The following is a 21,572-nucleotide window of genomic DNA, read 5'->3' as shown; positions in this document are numbered from 1 at the left end:
TGTCTGAAACAGGAGGCTTTTGTTTAGAAATGTGCAGTGATGTAGAATTATGTTTGGTATGTAAGAAGTAATGTTTGAATGAATGTGGAATTGAAGTATATCTTTCTTATTTTCTGGCAACATCTGAATGTTATATTCATCCCTATCCAATTACTTTAATTTCTTTTTTTCTTGCACATAGAATTAATATAATAATATGATTGTAGTTGATGCTGTTCACGTGTGGGGGGGGGGGGGGGGGGGGGTTGGTTGGTGTTATTGGTTGTGGTGGCGTCCGTTTTCACCAATTCGTTTCAGAATAAGAAGATGAAACCGACAACCAGTTATTCAGTTCTGTTGGCAGACATGGAAAATAAAAAGCACCTGTTCACCCAGTTTCTCATTTGGGTTAAAATACGGAGAAATGTTTACATACAATGTTATCCTATCAACTCCATCAAATGGCCCAAAGCAGAGCCCCAAAGGTACACGGAGCAGGTGATGTACTTCTTCACTGGCCTATATTGAGCACCGTCTGGTGATGTCATCAGCCAGAGACGTTCATCCTCAGATCGCGATTAACGCTCTGTAGAGGTAGGTGCTGTTTTCCGAGTCTTTCCTATTGACTTGTTTGGAGTTGCTCAAAGCACTATTTTCGTGTTGACACTCTTAAATGTGGTTACAGATTGGCGTTTTAAGAAACGTATACTTGGGTTGATGTAATTAGTACCGAGCGAACGAGTGTTTTATCGTTTACAGCAGCTTCTGAGGTGTAGTGTAACGTCTTTTTCTCACCGCAGTTTGTGTGAGTGGGAACGAGACGACGCGTTGTACGCTATGTAGTCTCTCCTCTGAGGTGCAGTTCGACTCGTTGAGACTTTGTATTGTGCATTTGTTAGGTTTTGGTGATTTTTGATGTTCGTATAAAATGCATGTTTGTCTCAGGAGTTGGAAATTCATTCAAGGTATAATGTTGTGTAATTTTCGCACATTTTCCACATTTTCGCAGTGGATTGAGGATTGCAGTCAAGCTAGACCAACACACCCGCAGATACCTGCATTACCGGCTATACCTGCACCTGTTCTGGAGAGACTGACCATATCTAGATATGGCTTTCGTAATTCCGCAAGGCGGCCAGACCATCTCCAGTCCCGTGAGTAAACATCTAACTAAGGTTTGGTATCATGGCCATTATATTGTTTATTTCATTATGTATGTGATATCTATGAGGTGTATATATGTATGCTCTCTAGTGCATCCCATATATTGGTCCTATCTATGGAGGTCTTAGACCAGGGATGTATGTTTACATCCATGGAGAGATGCACCATCACATTAGTAGGTGGGTGACTTGAGTTTTGTATGATATTTCAATTAAAAATGTAATTTCTGCAAAAAAACATAGAATGGACTAGACATTTATTACACCTGCACAATCTGCTGTTCCTTCTGTATGCAAAAGGTGTTACAGTTTGTTTTACATATGTTACAGATAGTAGAATGTAGGCACTTCAATATTTTCAGAAGGAACTACCAAACTTGCATTCATCAATGACTCAAAAGCCACAGTTATCAGCTGCCTCATTCATGTCACTGTATTTATCTTGGTTTCTATCAGTCTGACCACTGGAAGGTCTGTTAAACAATACATTGATACACTGTATCCTAAACTATGACTAATAATGTACTGGCAATAATTATATTGCTCTATGTTGCCCCCTGAAGGTTTCATGTGAATCTGCAGTGTGGTGAATTTGAGGGATGTGATGTCGCCTTCCACTTCAACCCTCGTATTGAGTTCTGGGACAAAGTGATCTTCAACTCGTATCGTAATGGGTCATGGGAAGGGGAGGAGACAGTGTATGAAATGCCCTTCCACAGGGGAAGGCATTTTGAAGTGGTCATCTGCGTCACCATAGATGGCTATGAGGTGTTTGCATACAGCCTGATATACCTTTGTTTATGTTCTGAACCGAGTACTGAGAACACTGCATAAAGATTATGGTCCTGCTGAAAATTAAAACGCACCATAATAACTAGGCATCCACATGAACGCCATTCACATTTGGTTCTGGATCTGAGGTATGTGATTCACTGCGTTCTCTTGTTTCTCATAATAATGTTATGTTGTGGAACTGTAGGTAAATGTGAATGGACAAGGGTTCTACTTCTACCAACACAGAATGCCGGTGGAAAGGGTGTGTGTCCTGGAGGTCGGGGGAGACGTCATCATTGACAACATCAGTATAATCGGGGTGAGGGGAAATGGTTAACTTTGAGTAAAAGCAGCAACAACATTAGTAATCTTTGAATTAAATGTTTGGTTTCTGGTGAAGAGGTCATAACAGCCATGTAGTTAACCCCCCCGCCGACTGTGAAGTCGAGTTATGTTTATCTGGACTGAAGCTTTTTGTTTTCTCCTTTTAGGGCATGCAAGGAGGAATGGTGAGTGTAGTGTTTATCTTAGCCATTACCCATTAAGAATAGAAGAGATTACGTGTTTTTCTTGTCTCCTACAGGGAGGATTTGCAGGTGGAATGGGAGGTGGTATGGGGGTGAGTGTACAAACGTCCACATGCAATATTTCCCTGTGTTTTACAACACGCCATGTCTATGATGTTATTTTGGTATTGATCTACTGACTTCCTGCAGGGAGGATTTCCTGGTGGAATGGGGGTGAGTGTTGTGTTGGTACTTGGTATCAGACCAAATTATATTACTATTGTGGAATACATTGGAATGGGAGCATGTTTTATCCCTGTGTACATATAAATGCAGAGTTTCTGTATATAGATTTTTTTTTTCCTCCAAATAATTAATTTGTACATTTCTAATGTTTTCCAAGGGCTTTCCTGGTGGAATGGGTGGAATGGCGGTAAGAGAACTGAATTGTGCGCGTGTGTTTCCATGTGTTTTTTTAATATAAGAGAAATTCATATCTCATGTACTCTGTTGTCTGTACTTATGCCCTAGGGAGGTTATCCAGGAGCAGAAATGGGGGTGAGCTGAGAACTGATCCTTCTCTTCAATGAATACTTATAGGTTTTTTAATGCATATACATTTTTATGCATATATTTTATAATAATAACTAAGTAAGTAAAGCTTTATTTATATAGCACTTTTCAAGACATTGTCACAAAGTGCTTTACAGAATCCATAAAAACTAAAACATGGTACAAAGTTTAAACTACATTTTAGTACAACAATAAATAATTGATTTTTATAATAAAATTAAGTAAAAATTACATAAATACTCGAATACACACCTACTATATCGATACGAGAAACAGAAGTAACATTAAAGAAATTTAAAAGCAAGAGAATAAAAATACGTCTTCAATCGCTTTTTAAAAACCTGAAATGAGTCAGATAGTCTGATCTCAGTAGGAAGACTCTCAGTATCTCAGTAATTTTGGTGCGTAGACTGCAAAGGCCTGGTCCCCCTTTGATTTTAAGTTTGTACGGGGGACAGATAGTAGCCCTTGGTTTGAAGACCTTAAAGTTATCTTACTATGAAGAGGATGCAGGAGCTCATTTATGTATGCTGGGGCCTCATTTTGAACAGCTTGATAAGTAATCATTAAAATCTTAAAATCAATTCTGTATCTAATAGGTAACCAGGGTAAAGATGCCAGTACTGGTGTGATATGTTTCCTACGCTTTGTTCTTGTGACCAGATGAGCCGCAGAGCTTTGAACACGCTGTAGACGAGTTACTTCTTTCTGATTCAAGCACGTGAATAAGGCATTTCAATAATCCTAGCGGGTGCAGACAAATGCATGAATTATTTTTTCAATGTCAGAGGAGGGCAATAAATTCCTGATTTTACTGATATTCCTGAGCTCAAGAAAGCAGGATTGAAGAACCTTTCTAATGTGTGGAGAGAAACTCAGTTGGGAGTCAAAGGTCGCACAGAGATTCATCACACAAGGCTTTGCCTTCAAATCAACACTGTCCAGAGCTGACTGCACCTTATTGCACATGCTCTCAGAGCCCACAATTAGCACCTCCATCTTTCCATCATTCAATTTCAGAAAGTTTTGAGACATCCACAATTTTATGGCTGTTGGACAATTGGTAAGGTTTGTCAATCTACCAATGTCCTTTTGTTTGACAGATAGATATATCTGCATGTCATCAGCATAAAAATGAAAGGAAACATTAAAACTTTGAATAAGATCACCTAAAGGGAGCATATATAAAGAAAATAAAAGTGGACCCAAAATATACCCTTGAGGTACCCCACTACTAATGTCTACCCGATCCGACCTAGTGTTGCCTACAGAGACCACAAATGACCTGTTTGATAAATATGAATAAAACCATTTAAGTCCTGTTCCAGATATTCCAGCCCACTGATTTAATCTCTCCAATAAAATGCCATGATCGATTGTATCAAAAGCTGCACTAATGTCCAGCAGAATTAAATGTGATACATCACCAGAATCTGCCTGCATTAAAAGGTCATTTAAAACTCTTAACATAGCTGTCTCAGTACTATGTTTTGGGCGAAACCCAGATTGAAACTTGTGCAGAATGGCATTATTTTTGAAAAACTCCAGAATTTGTACTGAAGTTGTCTTTTCTAAAATCTTAGAGATAAATGTTAATTTTGATATAGGCCTGTAGTTATTGCAATTTGAGGGATCCAAATTTGATTTCTTGAGGAGTGATGTAACACAGTCTTGCTTAAAATAATCAGGGAAAACAGCCTGAAGTAAAGGATGCATTTGTAATGCTTTGTAAACAAGGAGCAACAGATGGCAAGACCTTTTTTTTAAAATTTCATGGCATTACATCAAGTGGACATGAGGTAGAATGCAGCCCTTGCACAACAGCTACCAAATCCTTCATAGAGATTGGTTCAAACTGGTTTAATATATTGGTTTAATATAACTATTAAAATGTGTTTTGTATTTTTATAACAGGGATTTTCTGGTGGTGGTATGTGGGTGCGTATTTTAGCACTGTATGCCTGTATATGTTGTTGTTGCTAATTACTGATGTAATATGGGCATTTCTAATGGTTTACTCCTGCAGGGGGGCTTTCCTGGTGGTGGAATGGGTGGCATGGCGGTAAGAGAAGTGACGTGACGTTCTTTATATAAATTTGAAATTCCAATTTCATTTAATCTGTTCTCTGAACATCCCTAGGGAGGTTATCCAGGAGGAGGAATGGGTGGAACCTGGAATAGGGGTGAGCTGAGAACTCTTGGATAGCTGTAGCTATAGCTTTTTATTTGCAAATTTATTTCTTCCATTATTACTAAAAAAAATTTTTGTGCTCAAATAATGGGATTACAATTTACAACCAATATTCAATCCTGTAGGTAGTGCTGTTATTTGTATAGTTTTCAACGTTTCTGATTTTAAATTCTTCATTGTAATAACTGTTATAGACTGGGATCATCAAGGATGTTCTGATAACCATGACGGATACAGGGTCATCCAGCCCTATAGAACAGAATCCAGCACCCTAGCTGAATATTATCAAGTGGAAAAGAATCGAACCCACAAACCCTGGATTCATTCCTGAACCACCACCAATGTTGGAGTAGTGAGTTTATGTTTGGAGGAAAGTGATTTTTTTGGTGTTCAGTTTCTGTAATTTTGGGTATGGGCAAGACTTCCCTTATTCAGATATGATCCCTGGTGGAATGACCTTTCACTCCTTTCTGCTCTGTCCCAACAGGTTCTTCCTGATGTATTTAATCAATAAAGATGAAACGGAACATACTGGACAGGTTGGTAACTCGCTCTTCTGTCCTGACCTACTCCCATTGGCTCATTTTCTTCTCGGGTCCCTTCTTAATTGTCCGTACTGCTCTTGTCTACCCATGCAGGAATCATATGTGTGGAAAATGTACCAGGAGCGCTGCTGGGACTTCTTTTCAGCCAGCAACTTTAGGAAAGCAATATAAGGATCAAATAATTCCCACTGTGCGTGTTGGGGTGCTTAGTATGCACACACATTTAAGGGCAGGGGGTGTGGGACAATAATGTGAGTTTAAAGAGAGAAATGAGACTGATGTAAGAAACGTGGTTTGGTGGTGTTTGTGCAATGGCACCACACTTATTGCAGCACATGCTCACAAAAGTAGCCTTTTATTTACCTGTGTGAATGGGTTAGTTAAGAGAAAGATGAATACGCAAAGTGGGTGTGTGTGTGTGAGACAGAGAGGGAGAGAATAAAGAGGATGGTTTGTACTTGATTTTGAAGAATTGAATCAGGCCAAAATGAATCCTCTGGCTTTCTGCCTCTGTCTTTGCGTTATCTTCAAACATCACAGTGCCTAATACTGAATCGACTACAATAATAAGTACAGTGATACAGCTTTATAGATAGCCAGTATTGATCTTTTTAATATACCCAATAAGTAGACGTGAAGATGATTTCTAGTGTAATGTATGGAGTTTTTGTCTGGAATTATTTATAAAAGACCATATATACATGCCAGAGATTGAAAGTGTGCCAAAAGTATAGAAACTCCAAAATTAATGTTTTGCTCTCAGAAGTTTGTTTTCAGTGTTGTATGTTTGGTCACGTGACGCGTCACTGGGGCTGGAGTGAATGCGCTCTATGTAGGGATCCTAGCCACACTATGGTCCACTCTGAAAATACACTGCCTCTCAGTTGTGTGGACATCATGCTCGCCACAAGTCACACCACATTTAAAGAAAACGTGTTGTAAAAGTCAGATTACCCTGTGTGTAACACTGGCCTGTTTTTGTTTGAGACAAGTTCATATTCCCTACTAACCCCAACTATCTTGTCTTTTGTTTCATATTTTTGGTGGTGAGGTTTGAGCTTAAATCACTGAAATTCGAATGAATGAGTGTTCAACTGTTCTGCACTCCAGACTCTTAGGATATGTCACTGCTCTTGAGTGCTGCTTACCCACATGGTGTGTCTGCCACTGTACAGTACACACTAATTAGCAAGGTGGGGATGTACTGTATTTCTTGCACTAGAAACACTGTCAGCAGGCTATGAATTTACACTGAATCGTGTCTCTGTGCATGGGTGTTTATTTTCTCAGTGTATTTCAGCAGAATGCAACCTTAATGACTATGGTGTTATTTTAAGGTTTTGTTTGGCTGATAACTTTTGTCAACATAAATATACTGATGTGCTTTCATTTTCATTGGAGTTTTGTATGTTTCAGATGTTCTGAGCCATTCTGTTCTAAGTGAATATGTATATGAATATGCATAATTTAGTATTGGGGGAAACGGAGAGAGATGGAGTGGGGTGGGGGTGTGGTTTTACCTACAGACTGACTTTTAGAGTGATAATTCTTTATTCATTTTCATCAAATAGAGAAATAAATTATTAATGAACTTTAGATCTATTGTTTGTGTTTCTGCAAAAGTGAATAAGTCACAGAAAAGCTATTCCATACTTAGTAAACACACACACACACACACACACACACTTGCAACATCTTGTGCTGATCAAATTCAGATAACTCACCACATTCAGAGGTCTCTGAGTCAGGGCAGCATATTAATGCTTACAGAATATGCTATTTAAAATGTAGTTCATTTAAAAAGGTTGTAAAAACATTTAAGTAAAACATGCTCAAGAGAGTAACTCAGTGTCTTCATAAGGTCACAGTATGTTCTGGATAAGCCATATGACCTTACTCAAAAAGCAGCAGTGTATTGGCATTCTCTCACATTTGTAATCACATTTCCATATGGAGGAAAACATTTTCATAAGGACCTAGGGTTTTCTAAACAATGTTGAAACTGTATAGAGAAAAGGATTTTTATTTCACTTCTGGCGTCCAATGTTTTTAGGCATTCGTATTATAAAAAATGTAATGTTAATCACAATAATCGAATGATTCATCAAAGTAATTTTAATGTTAAAATAATAGTACAAGTATTTGCTTGTATTTTGAGAAGGAAGACCATACAAATGTGTAGTGCTGGAATAAAGGAATGCATGATTAACCGGTTAGACAGCTTAGTTGAATAAGATTCCTCAAAAGTGTTTGACAAAGCCTACTTCTAACCATTTGTTGACCTATTTTTCCACAAAATGTAGGCTTCTCACGAGACACTGCTGCATCACGTGTAGCCAAGCAGCTTTGTGCAGTGTGGGCCAACTTACCGTGGGCACATTTGTGTTGACCATCACTGTAGTGCACGTCTCCATGTTGACACTGGGCTTTGTCCTATACCTATTAGTACATTACCACTTGGCTAAAGCGTCAGCAAACATGCTGCCATGCAGAGCCAGGGCGATCACCTTCTGTATGCGTGCAAAGCAAATGCTCAAATCATATTGTGAGAGCTATCTGTTAATGTTGTGGAGACCATGCCCCATTATTTCCAAGAAACAGGCCAGCAGAGGCTTTCCCATAAAGAATGTTTTTCCTGTTTTCACCACACCTAAAACCAATGAGTGCAGGTACTATTTGTCATCTATTAAGTGTCATTACACATGAGGTAGTCCTGCTTACTTACTAATGTCTCCAGCCAGTGCAATACATGTAGATTATGTACTCAAATTTTCCTGCCTTTATACTGCCATACAATACAGCATGAATTCTACTGACATCAAAGGGGTTACGTTCCCATCGAATGTAGCTCGTATGGTGGATCGCCTGTGTCTAATCAATCTCCACTGCCTAACTTTCCCAGGGTTCTCTTGGGTCATCAGAGCTACCTGTGATTAGCCTCTAATCAGCACTGATGGTGCAGACAAACTGGGCTCTAAGTCCACAGGTTAGTAGAGGGTGACTAGCATGCTATTTTAAACAGCCATAAGAAAGTGTTCCTTTGCATATTTCATCTGGTTATCGTTTGTTGGGGAAATGTTGCCCTTTGTTTGAGGCAAGTAACTCTGAGCAAGCGTTTTGGCAAATCCAATGGCTTTTTGGCTTTTTCTGTTTTTTTTTGCGTTCCGTTCCTTAGAAGTTTCATACCAGCACCCTTCGCACAGTGGAAGAGCACATATTTACCATCCCCAGCTGGTTCAGTCCTGCTGTTTCATAGTTTCACCTGACCACTTTCATTCCCGCTATTTTTTCACCATCCACAAATCATTCCAGCTCCATTAACTCCCCTGACTCACTGGCTCCCCCTAGTGAGCATTCTGCACTTGGGTCGAGGAGGGTACAGCTCGAGAAAAGAGACCACCTCCCCGTGGCTGCGTGTGTGTGGCTGCCTGGCCATGGCACAAACGCGTTCCTGATCTCGCGCATGCTCGTTCGTGTGCAAAACGATGGCCGACGCCAGCGTTTAGTGTAAGTTAAAATACCTCGTTTTTGTAGACAAACGAATCTTACATTCTAGTCTTGTATTGGCAGTGTATATGTTCATAAAGTTACTTTATGGAGAGGAAAACATTTAAGAATAGCCTGTTAAGTTCTCTGCATTGTAAACTTCGCATGGGAACAATGAACAATGCTTGACAAATTGGGAATACCAATCAACTGTAAATTGAACAGTGTTTAAAGAGGGGAAGCCATGCGGCTTTTGCAAAAATAAAGTTCTAAATGGAAATATTTTGTTTGTGTGTTTTCATGTATTTCTACCTGAATTTTATCTGCAAAACATTAAGTTAAATGTGCATTGAAGTTTTCAAATCCTTTGCAAACATCCATATAATGCCATGTAGGATGTTTCGTAAATACAAAGAGTGAAGGTATAACTAGTATATGTAGTTATTTATGTAGAAACGGTAAATTTGCATTTATTACTTTTATTTAGAAATTCCTATCACGCGAGACTATAACGGAACTTCACCAGCGCGGTGCAGCCAGGATGAGAGAGCCATGGTGAGAGTCTCCCAGTCTCGCGCCGTATACTATTGGAGGGGGTCCACCATCCCACACGCATCCCTTTAAAAGTGCAATGATGTGCAAAAAATCTACTATCATTTGCTCACTACCTAAATCATCAAAAACTCAAAAGGACGCTGATCGTTCTTGGTCATACGTAATTACTTCCATCCACGAATTGACTATGAGAATATGCTTATAAACCAGCCTTTGTAAGATTTGCTGAAAAGGTCCCCCAACAACACCGCCAGTGTTCACATTTCAGATGGAGATCGCCATTTCTATATTTTTAAATACGGAGATTATCCAGACTTTGGCATCTGCTCCTGCACAGGGTTTTGTACAAAATCGCTTGTCACATAATAAGTCGCATGTGCATGACCATGGTGGCTGTATGATGCTTTATGCAGGATCGTGTTGCAGCCGGTCCGTTATTTCTGAGCCAAGTTAGACGTCCGTGCCGCCGGGTTTGGTCCATGTTGACGTGTGGTTCAAACCACTTTATATGGCTATCACTGTTTTCTTTTTTCTTCATTTGGTCTCTGACAGTACATTGACCTTTCCTTGTCGTCAGCTCAGGTTAATATGGTTAGGTGAGGCAATTAGTTCACGTTCTCCCAGCTCCTAACATTCATCTCCAAAGGGCTGTGATCACTTATCCTTCATCTTTAATGACGACTGCATTGTAAAGATCACTTAAGTCTTCGCCTGAAATGACGCAGCAAAAATTTATTTTAATGAAGAACAAGGACACAAAACTGGAGAAAACAGGGCAACATGGAATTTAAATAAAAGCAGGTAGCAAAAGGAAAAAGTAGTCTTTAGGGTTTGTTAGATGAGCACTCAGAAGAGAGCTGGTCAATGCAAAGCAGAGGCTGCAGGAACCTGTGAATCAATGAGTGGGTGATTGGGGGCGTGGACATGGATGATAGCTGTGTTGTTAGTGGGACTGTCTGACTAGCTGATTGACAGGATGGAGATGTCTGACTGGGTGATTGACAGGTTGGCGATGTCTGATTGGCTTAGTGACAGGCATGAGTGCTCTGTTGGTGATTGTGTCCATGTTTGGCTGGGTCTGAGCTGGAGCCTGACAGGAAAATTGAAGTTCCCTTACTTATAAGTAATCTTCATACATTATGATTTTTTTTCTTCATGTATGGTGATTTAAACTTAACATTTTCAGATTTATATTTTCTAATTGAACATGTAACACTTGTTTTGTGTGTGAGACTTAAATCTTTTGTCATCACCAAAATGCAGGCAAACTTATACGAGAGGGAGTTAAACAACAACAACAATGAAAAACAACACAGAAACCCAACTCCCCACCACACACCAGGTGTAGAGATCCAAGGGTTAGGGTGGGTCCCAGGATAGACGTTTCACTGGAACAGTGTGTACAGACTCCCTCACACACATAACAGTGAAGCACAACATGGGAGCTTTAAGTATGGTGTGCATTTATTGTTGTTTTTTAATACTAGAGCTTGGCACATAATTTTTTTAACTTATGTGACCTGTGAAATGGTTTCGCCTATCATGGTCAGTCATGCACAGTCAGCTCTTTCTTTGAGTCATTCCTGTTAGTAACACTGCAGCCACATTGAGTGTGTCATGAACAGTTAGGAATGCTTACAGCCACTTTGAGAAGCAGTCTATATTTAATTGTACATATTTATATGGACCTATGAAATCTATTTGCAGCTCTGCAAATGGCCATGTAGGTCTAGGTAGTCTCATTTTCACTCTGAGTGTCGGTCTAAATTTTGTTCACCTTATAGATTAGTTTCAGAGGCCACCATGCCCCATCAAATGTTGCATATGTCTGGGTCCATCATACCCTATAGACCGATACAGAGGAATCACAGTTCTCATTAACAAATTAGCAGCAAGTTGAAATTGTTCACTATGTAAATAAAATAAGTAATATAATGGAAAGATGCAGCAGGATTTGCATGTTGTCTGTTGGTGAATCTGGTGTTAATAACTATCAACATCATCATCTTCATTTGTATAGAATTACATTTTAAAATGTAAACATTTGACATAAATAATAAATTAAAAATAACCGAGAATTTAAAAAATTAGGTAAGCAAATATAAAGTATATGCAGTGCAGTTTAATTAAAGGTCTTATAAAACGAAAGTCTTAATTTCTAGCACTTAAAAGTGATCAAAGGCTAGGACAGTAAAAGGAGTTCATATAAAAGGCGTGTGACGCGGGCAAGGAGTGCAAAAATAAGATAACGATCATGCCAGTCTCCCGGAAAAGGGGGGATTTAATTAAGAAAGTGCACAACACAAAACCCGCGACGTACTCCAAATTAAGGATACAATAACCAGCAGTCAACTCGTACAGACAAGACATATAGACGGACAAACGACACTCAGGTGTCGGGAATCCTAATGGGCCTCGCAACACAGCGCAACAACAACAGGACAACATGAAATACTGTCGCTGCAGACGGAGGCGGCCAGCAGGGGGCTCCGTACTGTGATAGTACTATTGTCAATCATGTATCTGACAAAATAGTAAGAACAGATTCAGAAAAGATATCTTCATGTGTCCTTATTAATGGCAATATTCAATTCAGTCTGGTAGTTGCTTGTAGACATTAGGCATAGATCTAGTAACAGCATCTACCTTAGATGAAACAGAAGCTTATTTGCTGTAAATTATCCATATGCCTTTATACTATTACTGTTGTGTTCTCTACTGCTAGAGAGCCCCAAACCTGAAGATTCAGTCCTTTCAGGTGGTAACTCTTGTCATTCTTATATATCCACAAAAGAAGTTGTGAACTGCAAAAAGAAGCCAAAAAAACATGACATTTGTTTGCATATAGTGGAAGAATCTCAGGTGCAAAATTATTATGTGTTATCAGGACACATGATTCAGCCCAAAATGAGAGTCATGGTGTCGAGTCCTGCTACTTTAATAATATATTTTTTTCTAATTATACATTGTGATTTCTAGATTATGTCTTTTGCAGTGGACATGCCCCCCATGATTTCTAAATGGGACAACTTCCAAAATCGCAGGTTAGGGTTCAAATTTTCCTCACTGTACATACAACATCAAGGTCATGGATTCAGGTCCCAGGGAGTACACATACTGACATACTGAAAAATATGTAAGTCACTCTAGATAAGAGAGGCCATCAAATGCTGAAAAAGTAAATGAACCACTCTTGAAAACTCGACAATATCTGATGTGTAATTTTCAGAGTCCACATAGCTGTGGATAATCATCACGTTTCTGTGTTATTTTGGGAAAACCTTTTATGTAACACATTACATGCTGTATACTTATTTTATTTGTTCATGAGTAACTGAATACTGACACTGCTTGAGTCTTTCACATTTGCACTCTGCAATATTCATATTTTTCATCAACAACAAACTTTTTTATTGCACAACATGAAAGATGTCACCCTGTAAATAAAAAAGAAATAGAAAAAATACATGTGTTCTAATAGTAAAGTGACCTTGTTTCGAAACCATTAATAGAAAGTATGAAATTTAATCTGTTGTTTTCATTTTTAGACTCTTAAAACCAACTGAGACATGAATAGTTTTACATGGAGTTGGAGTAATGCAATTTTGCATTAACTATTTGAATAGTTTAAAAAGTAACAAAAACATGTCATGCAAACTTAAAATTCATAATTGTTTTGTTTAACTGACAAAAAAACAACGGCGCTGATTTTTTTTCTTCATCGGTTTTTAGTCAGGCATAAACATGGATGTGCCTACATTTCGCCCTGCAAAGAGCTTTTGGACGTAACTGAAACTCTCTTTTCATTTTGCAGTTTTCAATAAGAGTAATTAGGAATTGTTATCTGGTATCACAGATACATGTGCGTGACGCCACAACAACGTCAGCGTCTGTTATACGATGTTATTTGAGTACTTTTTACATCCTGCGATGAGCTGTGGTGACGTCCTCCCGCTGGGGCGCTGGGGTCCTACTGGTAGGTACGATTGGCCCGCTTGTGTACTGTTGCCAAGGCAGGAAATGGCAGGCGCGACGGAGGGATGTAAACAACACGCATTTTATACAACACTTAAATGATAATATATATGGACGTGTGGCGCTGGCTCTTTAGTCTGCATGCCTTGCGAACGCACTTTAAACAAACCGCCACTTCATCTTGAATAGTAAACGGACTACACGTCAGGTTTAATTTAAAAGCCAGCTAGCAGTTAGCTAGCTAGCTATCGATAAGCCACAGCGACCGTTGCTCGCTAGCCACGTAGCTAGCTCGTTTAGCTACTTTAGCGTTTGTCTCGGAAACCAGCAGGATACTTGACATAAATGAACAAGCGGATAGTCTGAGATAGTGTCTAATACAACCAGTATAGTTTCCTAACCGCATACCCGGAAAAAATATAAAGGGAATTTTGGTAAGCGAGGTAATATCCATAACACACTTTGGTGTGCTGTCAACATAGTGTGGTAGTTACTAGCTAGCTTGGCTTTACACTTTTAATGTTAACTAGTTAACTGTACTAGTTGGATGACTGGCGTTTTCAGCAAGGTAGAGAACTAACTACACAATTATTTTCACAGTTAGTTGGGGACGTGTGAGGTGTCTTGCATGCAGTGTAAATTAAAGAGCCAGATAGCTAACATGGCTAGCCGGTTTAGCTATTTTGAGTGTTAGTTAACCACCGAGCTAGCATATCAAGATCACTTGTTTGTGTGGCATGTAATACTTGTATGTTTCCCAAATAGCTGGCTCAAATTGGCTTGCCACCAAGATATAAAATTGTCCAGGTAACACCGGAATTACATTTATCTCAAATATATAATATGGCAGGCACACCAAGGCTTGAACAATTAAACAATATCGTGTTTGCACACCACTGAAACTCCTGCCTATTATGGATCTACCTGAAAGTGCCAGTAAGAAGGAGATGGTGGTCTCGGAAACAGCTCATGGAGAAGTTAAACCTTGCAGATTGGCTACAGTGAATAACTGGAATTCAAATGGTAATTCATTAGCTAAATAATGATTATAACAATACTATGAAAGGAAAATAAATGTATTTATATTCTGTTTCAGGGTGCATTTAAATGTTTTGAATACATTTTTTAAATCATTTCTAAAACGTGTTTATTTTGAACACTGAAAATACCATTCACACATTTCTATTTTGATTTGTCAGGTTTTTGAAATATATCAATCATGGGTGACATGAAGACCCCTGATTTTGATGATCTCTTGGCTGCCTTTGACATCCCTGATGCTACCAGTCTGGATGCCAAAGAGGCCATTCAGGAGAGTCAGGATGAAACCGAGGGCCACCTTAAGCATGCAGAAATGTGTATGGATGCCACAATGTCAGTCCCTCATCCAGTGACTACATCAGATGCTCCAGCTGTCAGTGTTATAGTGAAGAACACTAATCGACAGGACTCTTATGAACCACTTATGGAGAAAGAGAGCTCTCAGCTGGGACATCTCTTGCAAAATGGTTTCAGGAGTTCTCCTAGCTCCCTTGAGGCACATCTTGTTAGTCACAGCAATTATACCATGTTGGATACATCACCTCTAAATGGGGACTGCTCTGAAAGTTTCTTGGAAAAAATACCTATGGCCTACAAGACAGAAAAAGTTACACCTCTTTCAAAATCATTGCCTGATTTCAGTCCTATATCCAGCCCGGAGTCAGAAGACATGCAGAACCATGGTATTAATGACCATCCTGACCATGGACCATTATTCCCACATGACTCCCTGTTTGTGTCTGCAGATTCCACTATGTCAAACAGTCAGGGGACAACAGAAGAAAATAGCATGATTGACAAGTGCCATAAAAGCGACCCTGGCTCTAAATTCATGAATAATTCCAATAGCAATGCCATGCCCCACACAGATAAGAGTTTGGAGTGCAGCAAAAATGATGAAGTGGAAAAGAGATATGACCACGTGAAAGATGACTGCATTGCTGATGTTGGAACAAATGCATATCCAACTCCTGAAACCAATCCTTCTACTCCTCCCCCCTGTATCAAGACTCATAACGCCAAACTATCATCTTGCATTGATGCATTAGTGGGTTTGAATGGGACAAAAGATACAGGTGAGCAAACAATCCCAAGGGACTTGCTAGTGACTCGTGAAGAGACAACTAGGGTTAGCCCCAAAGTGCCCATATCACCAAGGAGCCCAAGAAGTCCCCTTGAGGTAGTGAAACGATTAGTTAAGCAGCCTGAGAGTCCTGTGAGTATATGCAGTGACAGCAGTGGAAAAGCTTCTCCTGCTTTGGCTACTGGTTCACCCCCAGCTATACCAAGAGTCAGAATAAAGACAATCAAAACCTCCTCTGGTCAAATCAAACGAACTGTCACTAGTATATTTCCGGATTCTGAAACTGAAGATCTCCAATCACCCTTTGGATCATCTCCATCTCAGTCTTCAGTTGAGGATGGATTTTCTAAAACATTGCCTACGAGTTATTCCCATGATGCCGTGAGCGATGTAATTTTTGAGAATGGGAAGCAGGTGTGCTCTAAGCCACCTCTCTTGGGTTACACATCAAGTTTCGAAGCAGTTAGGTGTTCAAAGAAGTCCCAGTTCCAGAATACTAATTGTGGTTTGAAAAGAGCTCAGAGAGCAAATAAGCACAAGAAGGCATCTCCAGCTCAAACCGGCTGCCCTACCAATCCAAATTACCTTCCGAAAGCTTTACACTTGGCAAACCTCAATCTGGTACCTCACAGCGTTGCTGCTTCTGTTACAGCAAGGTCCTCCACCCATAGGCAGGAGCAACCCCAGCTGTCATCCCCTACTGTGTGCAGCAGTGTACCTTTAGTGCACCAAGTTAAAAAGACTTCACCAAACGCACGTGCCATTATCCCTAATACTGCTGCTGGCACTTTAAATAGACTGCTGAATTACTCAAACCCTGTGCCAACTTATGTACCCAACTTGAGTCCACCACCTGACAGCAATATTAACCTTCCACCACACGGCTACTGCTGTCTGGAGTGTGGCGATTCATTCGGACTTGAGAGGAGTCTTGCCTTTCATTACAGTAGACGAAGTGTCCATATTGAAGTGGCCTGCACCAACTGCTCAAAAACCCTTGTGTTCTTCAACAGGTGTGCACTCTTAGCACATGCTCGAGATCACAAGAACAAGGGCATGATGATGCAGTGTTCTCAGCTGTTCATGAAGCCTATTGCTGTCGACCAGATGTTGGTGCCTACCAAGTCTGAACAAACCGCATCACAGATGAATCGAGGACGAAGTGCTGTACAGTCATCCAAAAACCTAATTGCCATGCCTCTCTATCCAGACAAAGTCATCCAGCATGGACTCAAATGTTTAGAGTGCAATAAGCAGATGTTGGATTATACAGCTCTTGCAGGTCACTATCAGAGGTCATCCATAGATTCTGAGGGCTTGGTGAGTAATAGCAATTAGACAAATTGGATTTCACTGTAACCATTAATTCTCAAATGAATTACATTTTTATGCCAGCGCTGTTTTATCTCTGAATACGGTGGTGACGGTTTGTTCCAAACAGATGTGCAGAGTTTGCACAATGTTGCTACCGAACAAGTGTAGCTACAGGGCGCACCAGAGGATCCATACCCACAAGTCTCCATACTGCTGCCCGGAATGTGGCACTCTCAGTCGCTCTGTGGACCTGCAGAAGCATGTGAAGGAAAACTGCCTCCATTATGCACGCAAAGTTGGGTACACGTAAGTAACCCAGACTCAAACCAACATGTCCTCTTCAAAGGAATACTTACATTGCCTACAGTAATACAAGCTTGAGACCAGTTGATTTTTGTTTAATGCTAGCTGACCCACAAGGCTTTTATGAGTGTTTAGCTACAAGTGTGTTTTTTTTTTGTGTTGTTTTGTTTTTTTACATTACATTGTCTTGTTGTTTTGTACTTATTGTTTGTTGTTGTTTTTTGGGGGGGTGGTATTTGTTTTTGTTTTTTTAGGTGCTTGCATTGTGAGACACTATTCATGTCGCTTCCTGTCTTAAAGAGACACATTGAGGAGAAACATTGCGAGGTGTTCTATAAGTGCACTATCTGTCCTGTCGCTTTCAAGTCGTCTGACGGCTGTCTCATGCATGTCAAGAGTAAGCATGGTGGCAGTGAACCTTCACATCAGTAAGTGGGTCTATCAGTTTCACCATTTAAACCTCATCAGCATACACCATAGATAGATGGAGGAAAATTAACCCATTATTCAGAAATCAATCTGTAGTCAATTAATTCTTAATTCTCAGGAATAAGCCATATTCTGCTTGTTCATTGTAGGCTGATACACAAGTGCTCCTGTGAGACTGTTTTTAAGAAGAAACAACTACTGTATCAGCATCTCCATCAGCGTACATGTATATTCAGATGTCCTGGGTGTACATCCTTCTTCTTGCAAAAATTAGCATTGGTACAACATTACAAGGTTTGTTGTTCGGTTAAGTGTGTGCATGTGCAATGTTTTGTCACTCTAATGGCATAGTAATTTATCTTACAATAAACAAAATATATAATTTTCTGGGTTTTCTGCAGAGTGCACATGGTGACATCTTCAGAGGTGAAAAAGAAGGTGGGCCAAAGCTTGAGGCTGTGTCACTACCACATCATGTGAAAAGTGTACCGGCAAACCACCAGCCAAAGGTCCCCAAACCCAGTAATGGAGCTGGAAAGGAAACGGGGAACTGCTCAAGCTCACGCAAATCAACAAGTGGGTCGAGTATGAAGAATGCTGGCTGGACATGTGGAGAATGTCTTCTGTGGCTCCCAGATAGGGAAACCTATGTCGGTCACATGAAGACCACTCATGGCAAGGTGAGGACTGGCAGTTGCCATTCAGGTTGGGGGTGGAGCCGTGGTGCTGAACTCACCTATTCTCACAAATACTTCACTGTGTTCACAGTTTGTACACAGACCTACACAAAAAAAGTAATTCCAGCAATTCTTTGTTTACATTTTAAAGTCTGTAAAGAGACATCCTTGTCGGCTGTGCGAAAGGTCGTTCAATTCCACCACAAGTCTGCGACGACACATTCGTAATGACCATGATGGGAAGAAGAAAGTTTATACATGTTGGTAAGATCAAGATGATAATATTTAACAATAGATTCATTTATTTTATGTAGTAAGTAATAACCCAGTAACTCCTTCAGTTCTGTGGTCTGTCTGCTTGTCATGTACACCTGAATTTTCTTAAAAAGGTTTACTGGAAGATCCTTACTTGGAAGTGTGCGAAATTGCAAAATCTGTATTATTCATATGCATATTTAGCTAGATTTAAAGATGACTCAGCCTTATGTAGCAAATTTGCTTTTACTAGCAAATTTTTCATCAGTTTATCTCTATTTCTGAACATTTCCTGTTCTCTCCCTACAAAATATTATCAATATACAAACATGTGAAATGTTTTAACGAGAATGATCACAATCTTAAAAACAGGAAACGCCACCAGGGCATTTGCATATTAATATATTGGTGTTGATGCCGTGTACAAATAGTTTTTAACTGGTTAAGAAACAAGTGAGTAATAACTAGCTTAACTAAGTCATTGATTGTTTGAGGAATGTCTATCTATTAATGGCTGTATTTAAAATGTGGGCAAATATTTTTTTTATATAACATTTCACATGTTAATGTTCTTATTTGATATTGTTCGATGTTAGTATATGATTTGTCCTCTGGACTGTCTTGAAGGTTTTGTACAAATGAGAGGGTAACCTTCACCAAACACTCAGTGCTAAAGAACCATCTCAGTCTGATGCACGGCATAAAGAACCCAGACTTCAGTCTCATGACCAACTTAGATTCTCAAGAGACAAATAAAGCCACTGGGATGGTAAGCACAAATGTTTTCATTACCCTTTTCCCCCTAAGGGTAGAATCCATGCAGATTGTTTGGATCGTCAATCTATACTTTAAAGACACAAGTAACTAGTCACGAATAGCTATTTACTCTACTTTCTAAGATTAATTTAGCTTGGTGTACAGTGGGACGCGTCCTGAGGAGTTTTTCTAATTGGTTGTCTTTGTTTACCGTAGCAGCTAAAGAGGGCTGCTGAGAAGGTCCGTGAGGATACAGGAGGCAGCGTGGCCTCAGATGCCAGCCCTGCCAAACGCTTGAAGACCCTTCTCCGCTGTGCCAAATGCGGCCTTACCACTGAGGACCCAGAGCAGTTCAAGGAGCACATACCTCAACATAAGACGGACAGCGACACTCCCCAGTGCCAGCACTGCGGCCTCTGTTTTACGTCCAGGCTGGCACTCAGCAGACATCTCTACATCGTGCACAAAGTGAAGGGGCTCGCAGAACGGAAGGGAAACCCGGAGGACTCGTCAGGTCCTGATGGTACAAACGTGCCGGATGGAAAGGAGGCATCAACGGACCTGAGTGGAAATAGTCAACGTGCACCGCCTTCGTTAGAGAAGATCGGCTCGCTTGGGGAGGCGGAGAAACCCAACGTCTGACTGAGACGTGCTGTGAGACTTTGGCTCTTGAGAGCTTGGATAGCGCTCTGCATTCTGGCATGGGAGTTCAGGCACCAGGAAGTGTACGTTCCTCGGAGGAAGGACAGGTCTGATTAATGGACACCTTCAGTGAAGGGCTGCTATACTTTTCAGAGCAAGTAGCAGCTGGATATGCTTGCTGACAGTACAGTGTATGCAGCAGACAAATGTGATATCAAAACAGGTTGCCTTACAGTGAAATACTTATTTATCTCAAGTTAATGGACTATGGAAATCTTAAGCAAATTAAAAATTCCATTGCATCATATTAATCAAATAATGCAACTCTGTTAACGCAATTAATCCTGTCATCCCACCACCCACATCTCTTTACCTCTTTATATGGTCCTCTTATGTGTGTGGATAATCATAATTTATTTTTGTTTTACCTTAAATTCATTATAGCAGTGTAATTTTGTTTCACTGTGAAGCAAAATGTATGTGCTTTGGTACAGTCTACATATCTATCATATCTATCAAATGTATTTTTGGTACATTACACCACTGGCTCGTCCAGATGAAATGTTGTGTTTAGTGTTCTGTTCAAATGATATGCTGGACAGTCAGGCAGCACTTTGACCGTTTAAAGGGTCACCAAATATGTCATCAGGGCAATTCACAAAGGAAGTGAGTACCTTTTAACAGCCATAGAACGAATCCCAGGTGGTGCTTATGGTTCTATATCCAATGCTGCTTCTGAACAAAGGACATATTTGGTGAGAAGATTTTTTTTCAGGTTGCAGTAAGTGTCTTTCACTGAGGGACTGGATATTTGACAGTGTTGCTACTGGAAATCAGTATTATTACTATTGGAGATCACATTATGTGCTTCAGAAAGGTATTCACGTAAACCCAGGTATCTGCACTCAGAGGATATATATTTTAATACTCATTCCATTTACTAGTTTCACTAGCATTTATATTTAATGAGCCATTCTTACAATCAGAATTAGCACTTTTGTAAATGCATATACGAAGTAATGGACTTGTTAAAAACTGGTCATCAGATCTAAAAAAATCACACTTGTGAAACAGCATAAGTTCAACATATGTTTAATGTTGTTTTGGGTCTTCATAAACGTTATTTTCAGATTATCATAGTTTGTCATTTATTTGATTTACTGATTAATGCATCTAATTAAAATTATCTGCTGCCAGTGTGATAAAATTTTACTATTTTCTTGAAACATCCCAGTCAAAGTATTCCCTCTGTGTGTGTGTGTGTGTGTGTGTGTGTGTGTGTGTGTGTGTGTGTGTGTGTGTGTGTGTACGTGCGCGTTTGCGT

At 39.8% G+C, this 21,572-nt stretch overlaps 2 protein-coding genes across 4 annotated transcripts; both read left to right on the top strand.

Annotated features, from left to right (window-relative positions):
- Nucleotides 1–611: 611 nt before the first annotated feature.
- On the top strand, nt 612–7,252 carry LOC143486686 (galectin-4-like). Its single transcript, XM_076986047.1, has 16 exons — nt 612–835; nt 989–1,133; nt 1,234–1,322; nt 1,706–1,910; nt 2,122–2,235; nt 2,408–2,425; nt 2,500–2,535; nt 2,633–2,656; nt 2,826–2,855; nt 2,954–2,980; nt 4,910–4,933; nt 5,022–5,057; nt 5,136–5,178; nt 5,381–5,557; nt 5,675–5,725; nt 5,825–7,252. Exons 2-14 carry the CDS (start codon nt 1,089–1,091, stop codon nt 5,515–5,517), a joined length of 828 nt encoding a protein of 275 aa, XP_076842162.1. The 5' UTR covers nt 612–835; nt 989–1,088; the 3' UTR covers nt 5,518–5,557; nt 5,675–5,725; nt 5,825–7,252.
- Nucleotides 7,253–13,764: 6,512 nt separating this feature from the next.
- Nucleotides 13,765–21,380, top strand: znf592 (zinc finger protein 592). 3 transcript variants are annotated; one of them, XM_076986044.1, is made up of 11 exons: nt 13,766–14,181; nt 14,513–14,554; nt 14,679–14,770; nt 14,947–17,192; nt 17,314–17,492; nt 17,744–17,917; nt 18,068–18,212; nt 18,320–18,598; nt 18,747–18,859; nt 19,478–19,619; nt 19,823–21,380. In XM_076986044.1, the coding sequence occupies exons 4-11, from the start codon at nt 14,967–14,969 to the stop codon at nt 20,246–20,248; spliced, it is 3,684 nt and encodes a 1,227-aa protein (XP_076842159.1). In that variant the 5' UTR covers nt 13,766–14,181; nt 14,513–14,554; nt 14,679–14,770; nt 14,947–14,966; the 3' UTR covers nt 20,249–21,380. The 3 variants fall into 3 exon arrangements, with proteins under 3 accessions (XP_076842160.1, XP_076842159.1, XP_076842158.1); XM_076986043.1 differs by having other exon boundaries at nt 13,766–14,190; XM_076986045.1 differs by having other exon boundaries at nt 13,765–14,770; nt 19,826–21,380.
- The last annotated feature ends 192 nt before the right edge of the window (nt 21,381–21,572 follow it).

The sequence above is a fragment of the Brachyhypopomus gauderio genome, chromosome 2, assembly GCF_052324685.1.
Source record: "Brachyhypopomus gauderio isolate BG-103 chromosome 2, BGAUD_0.2, whole genome shotgun sequence".
NCBI lineage: Eukaryota > Metazoa > Chordata > Actinopteri > Gymnotiformes > Hypopomidae > Brachyhypopomus > Brachyhypopomus gauderio.
Note: the sequence above shows the minus strand (reverse complement) of the source record. Positions and strands in the feature narration are given on the sequence as shown.